Here is a 14854-nt window from a genome sequence, read left to right as displayed (position 1 = left end):
TTGTTGTTGGTTGGTGGTGGAGTTGTTCGGTGGGTGTGGAGTGTTGCTGTGGTGAGTTGGGGTGGTGGTGGAGTTGTTGTTTGTTGGTTGGTGGTGTTGTTGGTGGGGTGGAGTTGTTGGTGGTGTGGAGTTGGTTGTATGTTGTTGGTGGGGAGTTTTTGTTGGTTGGAGTTGTGTGTGGTGGAGTTGTGGTTGTGGTGGAGTGGTGTTGGTGGTGGAGTTGTTGTTGGTGGGAGTTGTGTTGGTGGTGGTGTGAGGGTGGTGAGGAGTGAGGTGGGGTGGGTGTGTGAGGGTGAGGGTGGTGCCTAAAGGGGTTATGCTTGGTGGGAAGAAACGGTGTTGTACTGTCTTGGATACAATCAGTGGTTATATATTGTTAGCCTTACAGACTTCCAGTGTCAATTCTCAACATTCTATAATTCAATGTATAACAAAAAAGTATGTAAACATTCTAAGTCGAGTCCTACAATCGGCTAATATACTGTGGTTGTCATTGTCATATACTCTATACTGTTTTCATCTAGAGGAGAGCGACACGTGAGACCCATGACAGGGACTACAATGAAAAGTTCCCCTATGCTGTAAGTGAGACACAAAGCACATGTTATCACCGTGTATCAATGACACTGTCATGATGTAGATGATATTAACCATTCTACATTTGCGCCCCCCCCACCCCCACCCCCCACCCCAAAAAGGACAATCGCATCAAAACCTGCAAGATACAATGTCTTCCACTTCCTGCCCATCAATCTGGTTCGAGCAGTTCCAGAGAGCTGCTAATGCATACTTCCTAGTGCTGTTATACTACAGGTACGTCAATTTCCACATCATAGTGCGGACATAGAGTGCTTGTACAGATTCTATGAACTTATTACATGCTTTATACAGAGAGTCCAGAGAAATGAAATGAAATCACAAATAGGATGCAACTGAAAGATTTATATGGTGAAATAAGATCTCCAACTACGTAAATTCAATGTCTTTCATAAATGATCTGACAAATCTAAGCCCATTCCGTTTAAACATGTTAAATGTATGTTAGTCTGTATTTCAAGTGTATCATTGAGACAGTTCTCCAGTGTATACACTCTCATTGGACAGTTCTCCAGTGTACAGTGTATCGTTGTTGACAGTTCTCCAGTGTACAGTGTATCGTTTTGACAGTTTCCCAGTGTACAGTACAGTCATTGTTGACAGTTCTCCCAGTGTACGATGTATCGTTGTGACAGTTCTCCAGTGTACAGTTCCTCATTGTTGACAGTTGTCCCAGTAGTACAGTATATCGTTGTTGACAGTTTCCCAGTATACAGTGCCTCATTGTTGACAGTTCTCCCAGTGTACAGTGTATCGTTGTTGACAGGTTTCCCAGGTACAGTCCTCATTGTTGACAGTTCTCCCAGTGTACAGTGTATCGTTGTGACAGGTTCCCAGTGTACAGTACCTCATTGTTGACTTCTCCCTTACAGTGTATCGTGTTGACAGGTTTCCAGTGTACAGTGCCTCATTGTTGACAGTTCTCCCAGTATACAGTGTACGTTGTTGACAGGTTTCCCAGTGTACAGTGCCTCATTGTTGACAGTTCTCCAGTGTACAGGTATCGTTGTTGACAGGTTTCCCAGTGTACAGTGCTCATTGTTGACAGTTCTTCCAGTGTACAGTGTATCGTTGTTGACAGTTCTCCCAGTGTACAGTGCCTCGTTGTTGACAGTTCTCCAGTGTACAGTGTATCGTTGTTGACAGGTTTCCCAGTGTACAGTGTATCGTTGTTGACAGTTCTCCCGTGTACAGTGTATCGTTGTTGACAGTTCTCCCAGTGTACAGTGTATCGTTGTGACAGTTCTCCCAGTGTACAGTGTATCGTTGTTGACAGTTCTCCCAGTATACAGTGCCTCGTTTTGACAGTTCTCCCAGTGTACAGATGTTTCGGTGTTGACAGGTTCCCAGGTACAGTGTATCGTTGTTGACAGTTCCCAGTGTACAGTGTATCGTTGTTGACAGTTCTCCAGTGTACAGTGTATCGTTGTTGACAGTTCTCCCAGTGTACAGTGTATCGTTGTTGACAGGTTTCCCAGTTACAGTGCCTCGTTGTTGACAGTTCTCCCAGTGTACAGTGTCGTTGTTGACAGTTCTCCCAGTGTACAGTGCCTCTTGTTGACAGTTCTCCAGTTACAGTGTATCGTTGTTGACAGGTTTCCAGTATTACAGTGCCTCATTGTGACAGTTCTCCCAGTATACAGTGCCTCATTGTTGACAGTTTCCCAGTGTACATTGCCTTCGGAAAGTTTTCAGACGCCTTGATTTTTCCACATTTTGTTCCGTTACAGCCTTACTCTAAAATTGATTAAAAAATTCCCCCCTCAGCGATCTACACACAAAACAGAAATACCTTATTTACATAAGTATTCAGACCCTTTGCAATGAGACTCAAAATTGAGCTCAGGTGCATCCTGTTTCCATTGATCATCCTTGAGATGTTTCTACAACTTGATTGGAGTCCACCTGTGGTAAATTCAATTGATTGGACATGATTTGGAAAGGCACACACCTGTCTACTTAAGGGCCCACAGTTGACAGTGCATGTTTGAGCAAAAACCAAGCCATGAGGTCAAAAGGAATTGTCCGTAGAGCTCCGAGACAGGATTGTGTCGAGGCACAGATCTGGGGAAGGGTACCAAAAAAATTCTGCAGTGTTGAAGGTCACCAAGAACACAGTGGCCTCCATCATTRTTAAATGGGAGACGTCTGGAACCACCAAGACTCATCCTAGAATTGGCCGCCCGGCCAAACTGAGAAATCAGGGGAGAAGGGCCTTGGTCAGGGAGGGACGCCAGCTTGGAGTTTGCCAAAAGTCACCTAAAGAATTTCAGACCATGAGAAACAAGATTCTCTGGTCTGATGAAGCCAATCCAGCGGCAGGGACTGGGAGACTAGTCAGGATCAAGGCAAAGATGAACGGAACAAAGTACAGAGAGATCCTCAATGAAAACCTGCTCCACAGTGCTCAGGACCTCAGACTGGGGAGAAGGTTCACCTTCCAACAGGACAATGACCCTAAGCACACAGCCAAGACAACGCAGYAGTGGCTTCGGGACAAGACTCTGAATGTCCTTGAGGGGCCTAGCCAAAGCCTTGACTTGAATCCGATCGAACATCTCTGGAGAGACCTGAAAATAGCTGTGCAGCAACGCTCCCCAMCCAACCTGACAGAGCTTGAGAGGATCTGTAGAGAAGAATGGGAGAAACTKCCCAAATACAGGTGTGCCAAGTTTGTAGCGTCATACCCAAGAAGTCTTGAGGCTTTAATCGCTGCCAGAGGGGCTTCAACAAAGTACAGAGTAAAGGYTCTGAATACTTATGTAAATAGAATATTTCAGTTTTTTATTTTTAATACATTTGCAAAGATTTCTAAAAACCTGTTTTTGCAGGTTGGGGTATTGTGGGGTATTGTGTGTAGATTGATGAGGGGAAAAAAACAATTTAATCCATTTTAAGTCGCTCTGGATAAGAGCGTCTGCTAAATGACTTAAATGTAAATTTTAGAAAAAGTCTGTAACGTTAAAAAATGTGTAATGTCAAGGGACCTGAGTTCATGGGTTTGGACCTAGTATCTAGGTGTGTATGTAACAGTATAACTTTTGTCCGTCCCCTCGCCCCGGGCGCGAACCAGGGACCCTCGCCCCGGCCGCGGCCCTTGCAGAGCAAGGGGAACCACTACTTCAAGGTCTCAAAGCGAGTGAAGTCACCGATTTGAAACGCTATTAGCGCGCACCACCGCTAACTAGCTAGCTATTTCACATCGGTTACATGTACAGTACAGTACAATTAGACGATGTGGTCTGTAAAAAGGCAGCCTGTGGAATTGAGTGTGTGGACTGTGTGGAGTGCCTCCCCCTAGTAGGTAATGTACCCCTTAAGAATATATGGTCTACCTATAAGGAATTATTAACCGGGCAGTTTGAGTCCTGGATTCTGATTGGCTGAAAGCTTTGGTATATCAGACAATACCACACTTCTTCTGACCTTATGATTAAATATAACATGACTCCACAGTATATGAAACGACACAGTCAACTGTTCCTTTAAGGCGAGGCACCACAGGCTGATAATGAAACTATTTTGGCAAATTATACCACCCTGCATACCACTGCTGGCTTGCTTCTGAAGCTAAGCAGGGTTGGTCCTGGTCAGTCCCTGGGATGGGAGACCAGGTGCTGCTGGGAAGTGGTGCTGGAGGCCAGTAGGAGGCACTCTTTCCTCTGGTCTAAACAAAGATCCCCATGCCCCAGGGCAGTGATTGGGACACTGCTCTGTGTAGGGTGCCGTCTTTCGGATATGGACGTTTAAACGGGTGTCCTGACTCTCTGAGGTCATTAAAGATCCATGGCACTTATCGTAAGAGTAGGGTGTTAACCCCGGTGTCCTGGCTAAATTCCCAATCTGGCCCTCTACCATCACGGTCACCTAATAATCCCCAGTTTACAATTGGCTCATTCATCCCCCTCCTCTCCCCTGTAACTATTCCCAGGTCGTTGCTGCAAATGAGAACGTGTTCTCAGTCAACTTACCTGGTAAAAGAACGGTAGAATAAAAATAAATATACAATTTTTGATTTGGGGTATGTCAAAACCGTTCTATTTTCTTTTGTTTATCATACTACCGTCATCAACATTTCAGAATTTAACCACATTCAAATGGATATATAAATCATAATTTCAAAACTCACTACATGTAGTCATACATAATTTAAATGACATTTCATAGAGAATGTTTCAAACGGACTATACACTGAGTGTATAAAACATTTCCATGACATAGACTGGACAGTTGAAAGCTATGATCCCTTATCGATGTCACCTGTTAAATCCACTTCAATCAGTGTAGATGAAGGGGAGGAGACAGGTTAAATGACTATTTTTAAGCCTTGAGACATGGATGGTGTATGTGTGCCATTCAGAGGGTGAATGGGCAAGACAAAATATTTAAGTGCCTTTGAACTGAGTATGTGGTAGAAGTGTGCCAGGACACCGGTTTGTGTCAAGAGACTGCAACGCTGCTGGTTTTTCACGCGCAACAGTTTTCTTGTGTGCATCAAGAATGGTCCACAACCAAAGGGACATCCAGCCAACTTGACACAACTGTGGGAGGAGTGGAGTCAACATGGGCGCAACAACATGGGGTAACGCTTTCGACACCTTGTTAGAGTCCCTCGCCCCGACGACTTGAGGCTGTTCTGAGAGCTAAAAGGGGGACGGGGGGGGGGACTCAAGTATACAAAATGCATTAAGCATCATACAAGTCCCGAGTGGCGCAGCGCGGTCTAAAGGCACTGCCGTCTCAGTGCAAGAGGCGCCACTACAGATCCTGGTTCGATTCCAGGGCTTATCACAAGCCAGCTGTGATTGGGTGGCAGAACCATAGGGCGTCGTTAGGGTTTGGCCGGGGTAGGCCGTCATGTAAATAGAATTTGTTCTTAAACTGACTTGCCTAATTAAGTAAAGAATAAAAATATGAGCCAGATTTCTGTATTTTAAAAATTACATCTTGAAAACTGATATCGCTGCATTGCAAAACATGTTTTGGGACTATAATCAACAATGGACTAATGAAACAAATACCAAAGATAGCTTTTGGGTGGATTTTTCCTTGAACAAAATGAAACCAAAATATTTAGGCAGACTTCATCCAGTGTACAGAAAAATTTATTTGCGGTATATGCAAATATGCACATACTCTATTTATGAAATATCTCCTATTTTGCAATTTTAAATACAATATTTCAGAAAGTTGTAATACCAAAAAGATCTTAGATTGGTGTCTATATTTTTGATTCCATCCCTTACTTACATTTGTGTGCATTAGGTAGTTGTGGAATTGTTAGATATGTTTTCAGAGTCAGTAGAAAGGCCTCTTTAGTGCTCTAAGTTTTCATAACTGTGACCTTCATTGCCTAACCGTCTGTAAGCTGTTATGTTCTAACGATCGTCCACAGGTGCATGTTCATTAATGTTTTATGTTCATTGAACAAGCATGGAAACAGTGTTTAACCTTTTACAATGAAGATCTGTGAAAGTTATTTGGATTTTTATGAATTATCTTTTAAAAAGACAGGGGTCCTGACAAAGGGGCTTTCTTTTTTTGCTGAGTTAGAAACACAACCGTTTGCTACACTCACAATAACATCTGTTAACCATGTGTATGTGACCAATACAATTTTTTAATTTTATTATCATTTATTTTCAACTGGTAACAAGTTAATTGGTACATGATTAAGTGGTGGGAAATGTGTCTATATTGACAATGCCACCAGCCATACTGCCCATTTAGGGTGTCTATTAGGGTATGGTCGCAGTTGTAAATGAGAACTTGTTCCTCAACTAGCTTACCTGGTGAAATAAAGGTGAAAGTAAAAAAATAAATAATAAAAATGTTTGACTTACAAAATAAACAAAACAAAGTAAAGTTAGGAATTATTACAACTCAAAGTATATCAATTATGTTTCAATAAGAAACTCAAGTTGAACACATGTTATAAACCAACAACTATTATCAACCCCTTGGTCATCACTAAATCAATACCGATACAGTTAATAATCCTACCCTTAGTAAGACACTGGTACCCTGGTTTATACAGAGCACCATAGGCTAGATAGAGACTTTAAATGTGGATATCCTTCAACACAATAAAAAATAACAAGACAAATGCTCAGTCCCAAATAAAGTCGAGGTCTGAGTCAAGGAATCCGTTCCAAACTTGACTGGCGCGTGACAGGAAGGGGTTGTGCGGGAGGCGCGTAAAATGTATAGTTGCTATGGCAATTCGATTCCACATAGCTATCTTGCCACTGCAGAAAAAAACAATGACAAACACATGTTCATGAAACGATCCCAGTCCCACTCACAAGATGAAGACGTTAAGATTCTCTCACAAGTAACGTTATCCGCACCCGCCTCTGACTGAGTGCCGGGTGAAAAGGGGAAGTGTAGCTAGTTAGCCAGTCTAAGAAATGCTTTATCAGACAGAGAAACAAAACACAAGGAAATCCCTCAGCCGTCCTCACCGGTTATTGACTAGGGTCTCGTGTGCTGAAGTAGGTTTCACTATTTCACGCACGAAATTGGCAAAACTGTCTAAGTTAAGTTGCAGCCTAGCAGAAGTACAGTTAGCACAGTTTCAAACTGTTGGGTCTCCTCTCCTGAACTTCGCGTCGGATTAGTTGCCTAGCAATGTGTCCTTCACCAAAACATACTTCCGGTTCTAACATCTCCATTCGATAGATATATGGAGCATTAATATGGGTTGGGCCCCAGCTTTTGCTGCTATAAACAGCCTCCAGTCTTCTGGAAGGCTGTCCACTAGATGTTGGAACATTCTTGCGGAGAGCCACAGTAGCATTAGTGAGGTCATGGGCACTGATGTTGGGCGATTAGGCCTGGCTCGCAGTCTGCGTTCCAATTCATCCCAAAGGTGTTCGATGGGGTTGAGATCAGGGCTCTCTGCAGGCCAATCAAGTTCTTCCACACCGATCTCTACAAACCATTTCTGTATGGACCTCAATTTGTGCACCGGGGAATTGTCATGCTGTCAAGCCTTCACTGGAACTAAGGGGCCTAGCCCGAACCATGAAAAACAGCCCCAGACCATTATTCTTCCTCCACCAAACTTTACAGTTGGCACTATGCATTCGGGCAGGTAGCGTTCTCCTGGCATCTGCCAAACCCAGATTTGTCCGTCGGACTGCCAGATGGTGAAGCGTGATTCATCACTCCAGAGAACGTGTTTCCACTGCTCCAGAGTCCGTTGGCGGCGAGCTTTACACCACTCCAGCCGACACTTGGCATTGCGCATGGTGATCTTATGCTTGTGTGCGCGGCTGCTCGGCCATGGAAACACATTTCATGAAGCTCCCGATGAACAGTTCTTGTGCTGAAGTTTCTTCCAGAGGCAGTTTGGAACTCGGTAGTGAGTGTTGCAACCGAGGACAGACAATTTTTACGCCYTACACGCTTCAGCACTTGTTGCTCCTAGATGTTTCCACTTCACAATAACAGCACTTACAGTTGACCYGGGCAGCTCTAGCAGGGCAGAAAATTGACGAACTGACTTGTTGAAAATGTGTCATCCTATGACGGTGCCACGTTGAAAGTCACTGAGCTCTTCAGTAAGACCATTCTACTGCCAATGTTTGTCGATGGAGATTGCATGGCTATGTGCTTGATTTTACACACCTGTCAGCAACGGGTGTGGCTGAAATAGCCAAATCCCCCGCGACTTGAGAGGCTGTTCTGAGAGCTAAAAGGGGGGACGTGGGGGGGGGACTCACATGCAATACAAAATGCATTAAGCATATACAAGCTCCCGAGTGGCGCAGCGTCTAAGGCACTGCGTCTCAGTGCAAGAGGCGCACTACAGATCCTGGTCGATTCCAGGCTGTATCACAGCCAGCTGTGATTGGTGGCAGAACCATAGGGCGTCGTTAGGTTTGGCCGGGGTAGGCCGTCATTGTAAATAAGAATTGTTCTTAACTGACTTGCCTAATTAAATAAAGAATAAATAAATATGAGCCAGATTTCTGTATTTTTAAAAATTACATCTTGAAAACTTGATCGCTGCATTGCAAAAACATGTTGGGACTATAATCAACAATGGACTAATGAAACAAATACCAAAAGATAGCTTTTGGGTGGATTTTTCCTTGAACAAAATGAAACCAAAATATTTAGGCAGACTTCATCCAGGTGACAGAAAAATGTATTTGCGGTATATGCAAATATGCACATACTGTATTTAATGAGATATCTCCTAATTTGCATATTTTAATACAATATTTCAGAAAGTTGTAATACCAAAAAAGTCTTAGATTGGTGTCTATATTCTGATTCCATCCCTTACTTACATTTGTGTGCATTAGGTAGTTGTGGAATTGTTAGATATGTTTTTCAGAGTCAGTAGAAAGGCCCTTTAGTGTCCTAAGTTTTCATAACTGTGACCTTCATTGCCTACCGTCTGTAAGCTGTTAGTGTCTAACGATCGTTCCACAGGTGCATGTTCATTAATTGTTTATGGTTCATTGAACAAGCATTGGAAACAGTGTTTAAACCTTTTACAATGAAGATCTGTGAAGTTATTTGGATTTTTTATGAATTATCTTTAAAAGACAGGGTCCTGAAAAAGGGTCGTTTCTTTTTTTGCTGAGTTTAAAACACAACCGTTTGCTACACTCACAATAACATCTGTTAACCATGTGTATGTGACCAATACAATTTTATTTTATTTGATTATTTATTTTCAACTGGTAAAAGTTAATTGTGACATGATTAAGTGGTGGGAAATGTGTCTATTAGACAATGCCACCAGCCAACTGCCCTATTAGGGTGTCTATTAGGGTATGGTCGCAGTTGTAAATGAGAACTTGTTCTCTAACTAGCTTACCTGGTGAAATAAAGGTGAAATAAAATAAATAAATAAAAATGTTTGACTTACAAATAAACAAAAACAAAGTAAAGTTAGGAATATTACTCAACTCAAAGTATATCAATTTAGTTTCAATAAGAAACCAAGTTGAACACATGTTATAAACCAACAACTATTATCAACCCCTTGGTATCACTAAATCAATCACCGATACAGTATATACATCCTACCTTAGTAAGGACCTGGTACCCTGGTTTAATACAGAGCACCATAGCTAGATAGATACTTTAAATGTGGATATCCTTCAACACAATAAAAATAAACAAGACAAAATGCTCAGTCCCAAATAAAGTCAGGGTCCGAGTCAAGGAATCCGTTCCAAACTTGACTGGCGCGTGACAGAAGGGGTTGTGCGGGAGGCGCGTAAATGTATAGTTGCTATGGCAATTCGATTCACATAGCTATCTTGCCACTGCAGAAAAAAACAAATGACAACACAGTTTCAATGAAACGATCCCAGTCCCACTCACAAGATGAAGACGTTAAGATTCTCTCACAGTAACGTTATCGCACCCGCCTCTGACTGAGTGCCGGTGAAAAGGGAAAGTTAGCTAGTTAGCCAGTCTGAAGAAATGCTTTCTCAGACAGAGAAACAAAACACAAGGAAATCCCTCGCCGTCCTCACGGTTGATTGGGGTCTCGTGGCTAGTAGTTCATATTTCACCACAGAATTGGCAAACTGTAATTTAGTTGAGCTAGCAAAGTAAGTAGCAAGTTCAAACTGTTGGTCTCCTCTCCTGAACTCGCGTCGGATTGTTGCCTAGCAATGGTCCTTCACCAAAACATACTCCTCTAACATCTCATTCGAAAATTATGGTGATTCATATGGAGTCATTAATATGGAGTTGGGCCCCGCTTTGCTGCTATAACAGCCTCCACTCTTCTCGGAAGGCTTTCCACTAGATGTTGGAACATTGCTGCGAGAGCCACAAGAGCATTAGTGAGGTCGGGCACGATGTTGGGCGATTAGGCCTGGCTCGCAGTCTGCGTTCCAATTCATCCCAAAGGTGTTCGATGGGGTTGAGATCAGGGCTCTCTGCAGGCCAATCAAGTTCTTCCACACCGATCTCTACAAACCATTTCTGTATGGACCTCAATTTGTGCACCGGGGAATTGTCATGCTGTCAAGCCTTCACTGGAACTAAGGGGCTAGCCCGAACCATGAAAAACAGCCCCAGACCATTATTCTTCCTCCACCAAACTTTACAGTTGGCACTATGCATTCGGGCAGGTGACGTTCTCCTGGCATCTGCCAAACCCAGATTTGTCCGTCGGACTGCCAGATGGTGAAGCGTGATTCATCACTCCAGAGAACGTGTTTCCACTGCTCCAGAGTCCGTTGGCGGCGAGCTTTACACCACTCCAGCCGACACTTGGCATTGCGCATGGTGATCTTAGGCTCGTGTGCGGCTGCTCGGCCATGGAAACACATTTCATGAAGCTCCCGATGAACAGTTCTTGTGCTGAAGTTGCTTCCAGAGGCAGTTTGGAACTCTGTAGTGAGTGTTGCAACCGAGGACAGACAATTTTTACGCCGTACACGCTTCAGCACTTGTTGCTCCTAGATGTTTCCACTTCACAATAACAGCACTTACAGTTGACCAGGGCAGCTCAGCAGGGCAGAAAATTGACGAACTGACTTGTTGAAAATGTGTCATCCTATGACGGTGCCACGTTGAAAGTCACTGAGCTCTTCAGTAAGACCATTCTACTGCCAATGTTTGTCGATGGAGATTGCATGGCTATGTGCTTGATTTTACACACCTGTCAGCAACGGGTGTGGCTGAAATAGCCAAATCCACTAATTTGAAGAGGAATCGACTAATTTGAAGAGGAATCGACTAATTTGAAGACGAATCGACTCACTTGAAGAGGAATCGACTAATTTGAAGACGAATCGACTCACTTGAAGAGAATCCACTCATTTGAAGACGAATCGACTCACTTGAAGAGGAATCCACTCACTTGAAGAGGATCCACTCATTTGAAGACGAATCGACTCACTTGAAGAGGAATCCACTCACTTGAAGACGAATCGACTCACTTGAAGAGGAATCCACTCACTTGAAGAGGAATCCACTCACTTGAAGAGGAATCCACTCATTTGAAGACGAATCGACTCACTTGAAGAGGAATCCACTCACTTGAAGACGAATCGACTCATTGAAGAGGAATCCACTCACTTGAAGAGGAATCCACTAATATGTAGGGGTGTAAGTTCCACATGCAACACAGTCAATACAGTCTGTGCTAAGGGTTTACATAGCTACGTATGATGTTAAATAAATGGCTCTGTGTTCTCCTATTTATAGTTAATCCCTGAGATCTCCTCCCTGTCCTGGGTCACTACCACCGTGCCTCTGGTCATGGTGCTGGTGATCACTGCAGTTAAAGACGCCACTGACGACTATGTGAGTTAACTGTCCCGTCTTATTGATTGATTGAGGGATTGAATGAATTATTTCATTAATTTGATGATTCAAAACTGATATACAGCCAAGAAAAAAGCAGTACAGTTAACTCGTTTGATTTACATTTTAGTCATTTAGTAGACGCTCTTATCCAGAACGACTTACAGGAGCAATTAGGGTTAGGTGCCTTGCTCAAGGGCACATCGGTAGATTTTTCACCTAGCAACTCGGGGTTCAAACCAGCAACCTTTCAGTTACTGGCCCAATGCTCTTAAATGCTAAGCTACGTGCCACCCATCATCAAAAGGGTTTTTCTTTATTTTTTACTATTTTTCTACATTGTAGAAATAACAGTGAAGACATCAAAACTATGAAAAAACACATATGGAATCATGCAGTAACCAAAAAAAGTGTTAAACAAATCAAAATATATTTTAGATTTTAGATTCTTCAAATAGCCACCCTTTGCCTTGATGACAGCTTTGCACACTCTTGGCATTCTCTCAACCAGCTTCACATGGAATGCTTTCCAAATCAAATCAAATCAAATGTATTTATAAAGCCCTTCTTACATCAGCTGATATCTCAAAGTGCTGTACAGAAACCCGACCTAAAACCCCAACAGCAAGCAATGCAGGTGAGAAGCACGTGGCTAGGAAAATCCCTAGACAGGCCAGAACCTAAGAAGAAACCTAGAGAGGAACCAGGCTATGAGGGGTGGCCAGTCCTCTTCTGGCCGTGCCGGGTGGAGATTAAACAGAACATGGCCAAGATGTTCAAATGTTCATAGATGACCAGCAGGGACAATTCATAATAATCACAGTGGTTGTCGAGGGTGCAACAGGTCAGCACCTCAGGAGTAAATGTCAGTTGGCTTTTCATGGCCGATCATTCAGTGTATCTCTACCGCTCCTGCTGTCTCTAGAGAGTTGAAAACAGCAGGTCTGGGACAGGTAGCACGTCGGTGAACAGGTCAGGGTTCCATAGCCACAGGCAGAACAGTTGAAACTGGAACAGCAGCATGGCCAGGTGGACTGGGGACAGCAAGGAGTCATCAGGCCATGTAGTCCTGAGGCATGGTCCTAGGGCTCAGGTCCTCCTAGAGAGAGAAAGAAAGAAAGAAAGAAAGAGAGAGAGATTTAGAGAGAGCATACTTAAATTCACACAGGACACTGGATAGACAGGAGAAATACTCCAGATATAACAGACCCGACACATAAACTACTGCAGCATAAATACTGGAGTCTGAGACTGGAGGGGTCGGGAGACACTGTGGCCCCATTCGACGAAACCCGGACAGGGCCAAACAGGCAGGATAAACCCCACCCACTTTGCCAAAGCACAGCCCCCACACCACTAGAGGGATATCTTCAACCACCAACTTACCATCCTTGGACAAGGCTGAGTATAGCCCACAAAGATCTCCGCCACGGCACAACCCAAGGGGGAGGCGCCAACCCAGACAGGAAGATCACGTCAGTGACTCAACCCACTCAAGTGACGCACCCCTCCTAGGGACGGCATGGAAGAGCACCAGTAAGCCAGTGACTCAGCCCCTGTAATAGGGTTAGAGGCAGAGAATCCCAGTGGAGAGAGGGGAACCGGCCCATCAGAGACAGCAAGGGCGGTTCATTGCTCCACTGTCTTTCCGTTCACCTTCACACTCCTGGCCAGACTGCACTCAATCATAGGACCTACTGAAGAGATGAGTCTTCAATAAATGAGTCTTCCAATGAGATGAGTCTTCCAACAGTCTTGAAGGAGTTCCCACATATGCTGAGCACTTGATGGCTGCTTTTCCTTCACTCTGTGGTCCAACTCATCCCAAACCATCTCAATTGGGTTGAGGTCGGGTGATTGTGGAGGCCAGGTCATCTGATGCAGCACTCTCCTTCTTGGTCAAATAGCCCTTACACAGCCTGGAGGGTGTGTTGGGTCATTGTCCTGTGAAAAACAAATTATAGTCCCACTAAGTGCAAACCAGATGGGATGGCGTATCGCTGCAGAATGTTGTGTTTAACATGCTGGTTAAGTGTGCCTTGAATTCTAAAATAATCACTGACAGTGTCACCATCGGTGCACCCCCACACCATCACACCTCCTCCTCCATGCTTCACGGTGGGAAGCACACGTGCAGAGATCATCCGTTCACCTACTCTGCATCACAAAGACACAGCGGTTGGAACCAAATATCTCAAATTGGACTCATCAGACCAAAGGACAGATTTCCACCGGTCTAATGTCCATTGCTCGGGTTTCTTGGCCGAAGCAAGTCTCTTCTTCTTATTGGTGTCCTTTAGTAGTGGTTTCTTTGCAGCAATTCGACCATGAAGGCCTGATTCACGCAGTCTCCTCTGAACAGTTGATGTTGTGATGTGTCTGTTACTTGAACTCTGAAGCGTTTATTTGGGCTGCAATTTCTAAAGCTGGTAACTAATGAGCTTATCCTCTGCAACAGAGGTAACTCTGGGTCTTCCTTTCCTGTGGCGGTCCTCATGAGAGCCAGTATCATAGCGATTGATGGTTTTTGCGACTGCAATTGAAAGAAACTTTAAAAGTTCTTGAACTTTTCAGGATGCTGACCTTCATGTGATGAAGTAATGATGGACTGGCATTTTGCTTTGCTTATTTGAGCGTTTCTTGCCATAATATGGACTTGGTCTTTTACCAAATAGGGCTATCTTCTGTATACCACCCCTACCTTGTCACAACACAACTGACTGGCTCAAACGCATTAAGAAGGAAAGAAATTCCACAAATTAACTTTAACAATACACACCTGTTAATTGACATGCATTCCAGGTGACTACGTGAAGCTGGTTGAGAGAATACCAAGAGTGTGCAAAGCTGTCATCAAGGCAAAGGGTGGCTACTTAGAAGAATCCCAAATAACATGTGTTTTGATTTGTTTAACACTTTTTTGGTTACTACATGATTCCATATGTGTTATTTCATAGTTTTGATGTCT

The 14854-nt window shown here is 43.7% G+C and overlaps 1 protein-coding gene across 1 annotated transcript in view; it reads left to right on the top strand.

Moving 5' to 3' along the window:
• The first annotated feature begins 423 nt into the window (after window positions 1-423).
• Window positions 424-14854, top strand: part of LOC139024456 (probable phospholipid-transporting ATPase IM) — a 67319-nt gene continuing 52888 nt past the window's right edge. The window contains 6 exon segments of the mRNA XM_070439261.1: window positions 424-438; window positions 525-581; window positions 699-722; window positions 724-756; window positions 758-817; window positions 11788-11886. Of these exon segments, the coding sequence (XP_070295362.1) occupies window positions 424-438; window positions 525-581; window positions 699-722; window positions 724-756; window positions 758-817; window positions 11788-11886 (288 nt within the window).

This window comes from Salvelinus sp. IW2-2015, unplaced genomic scaffold (assembly GCF_002910315.2).
Source record: "Salvelinus sp. IW2-2015 unplaced genomic scaffold, ASM291031v2 Un_scaffold1525, whole genome shotgun sequence".
Lineage (NCBI taxonomy): Eukaryota > Metazoa > Chordata > Actinopteri > Salmoniformes > Salmonidae > Salvelinus > Salvelinus sp. IW2-2015.
The sequence above is the reverse complement of the archived record's forward strand: the minus strand, read 5'-3'. Positions and strand labels throughout refer to the sequence as shown.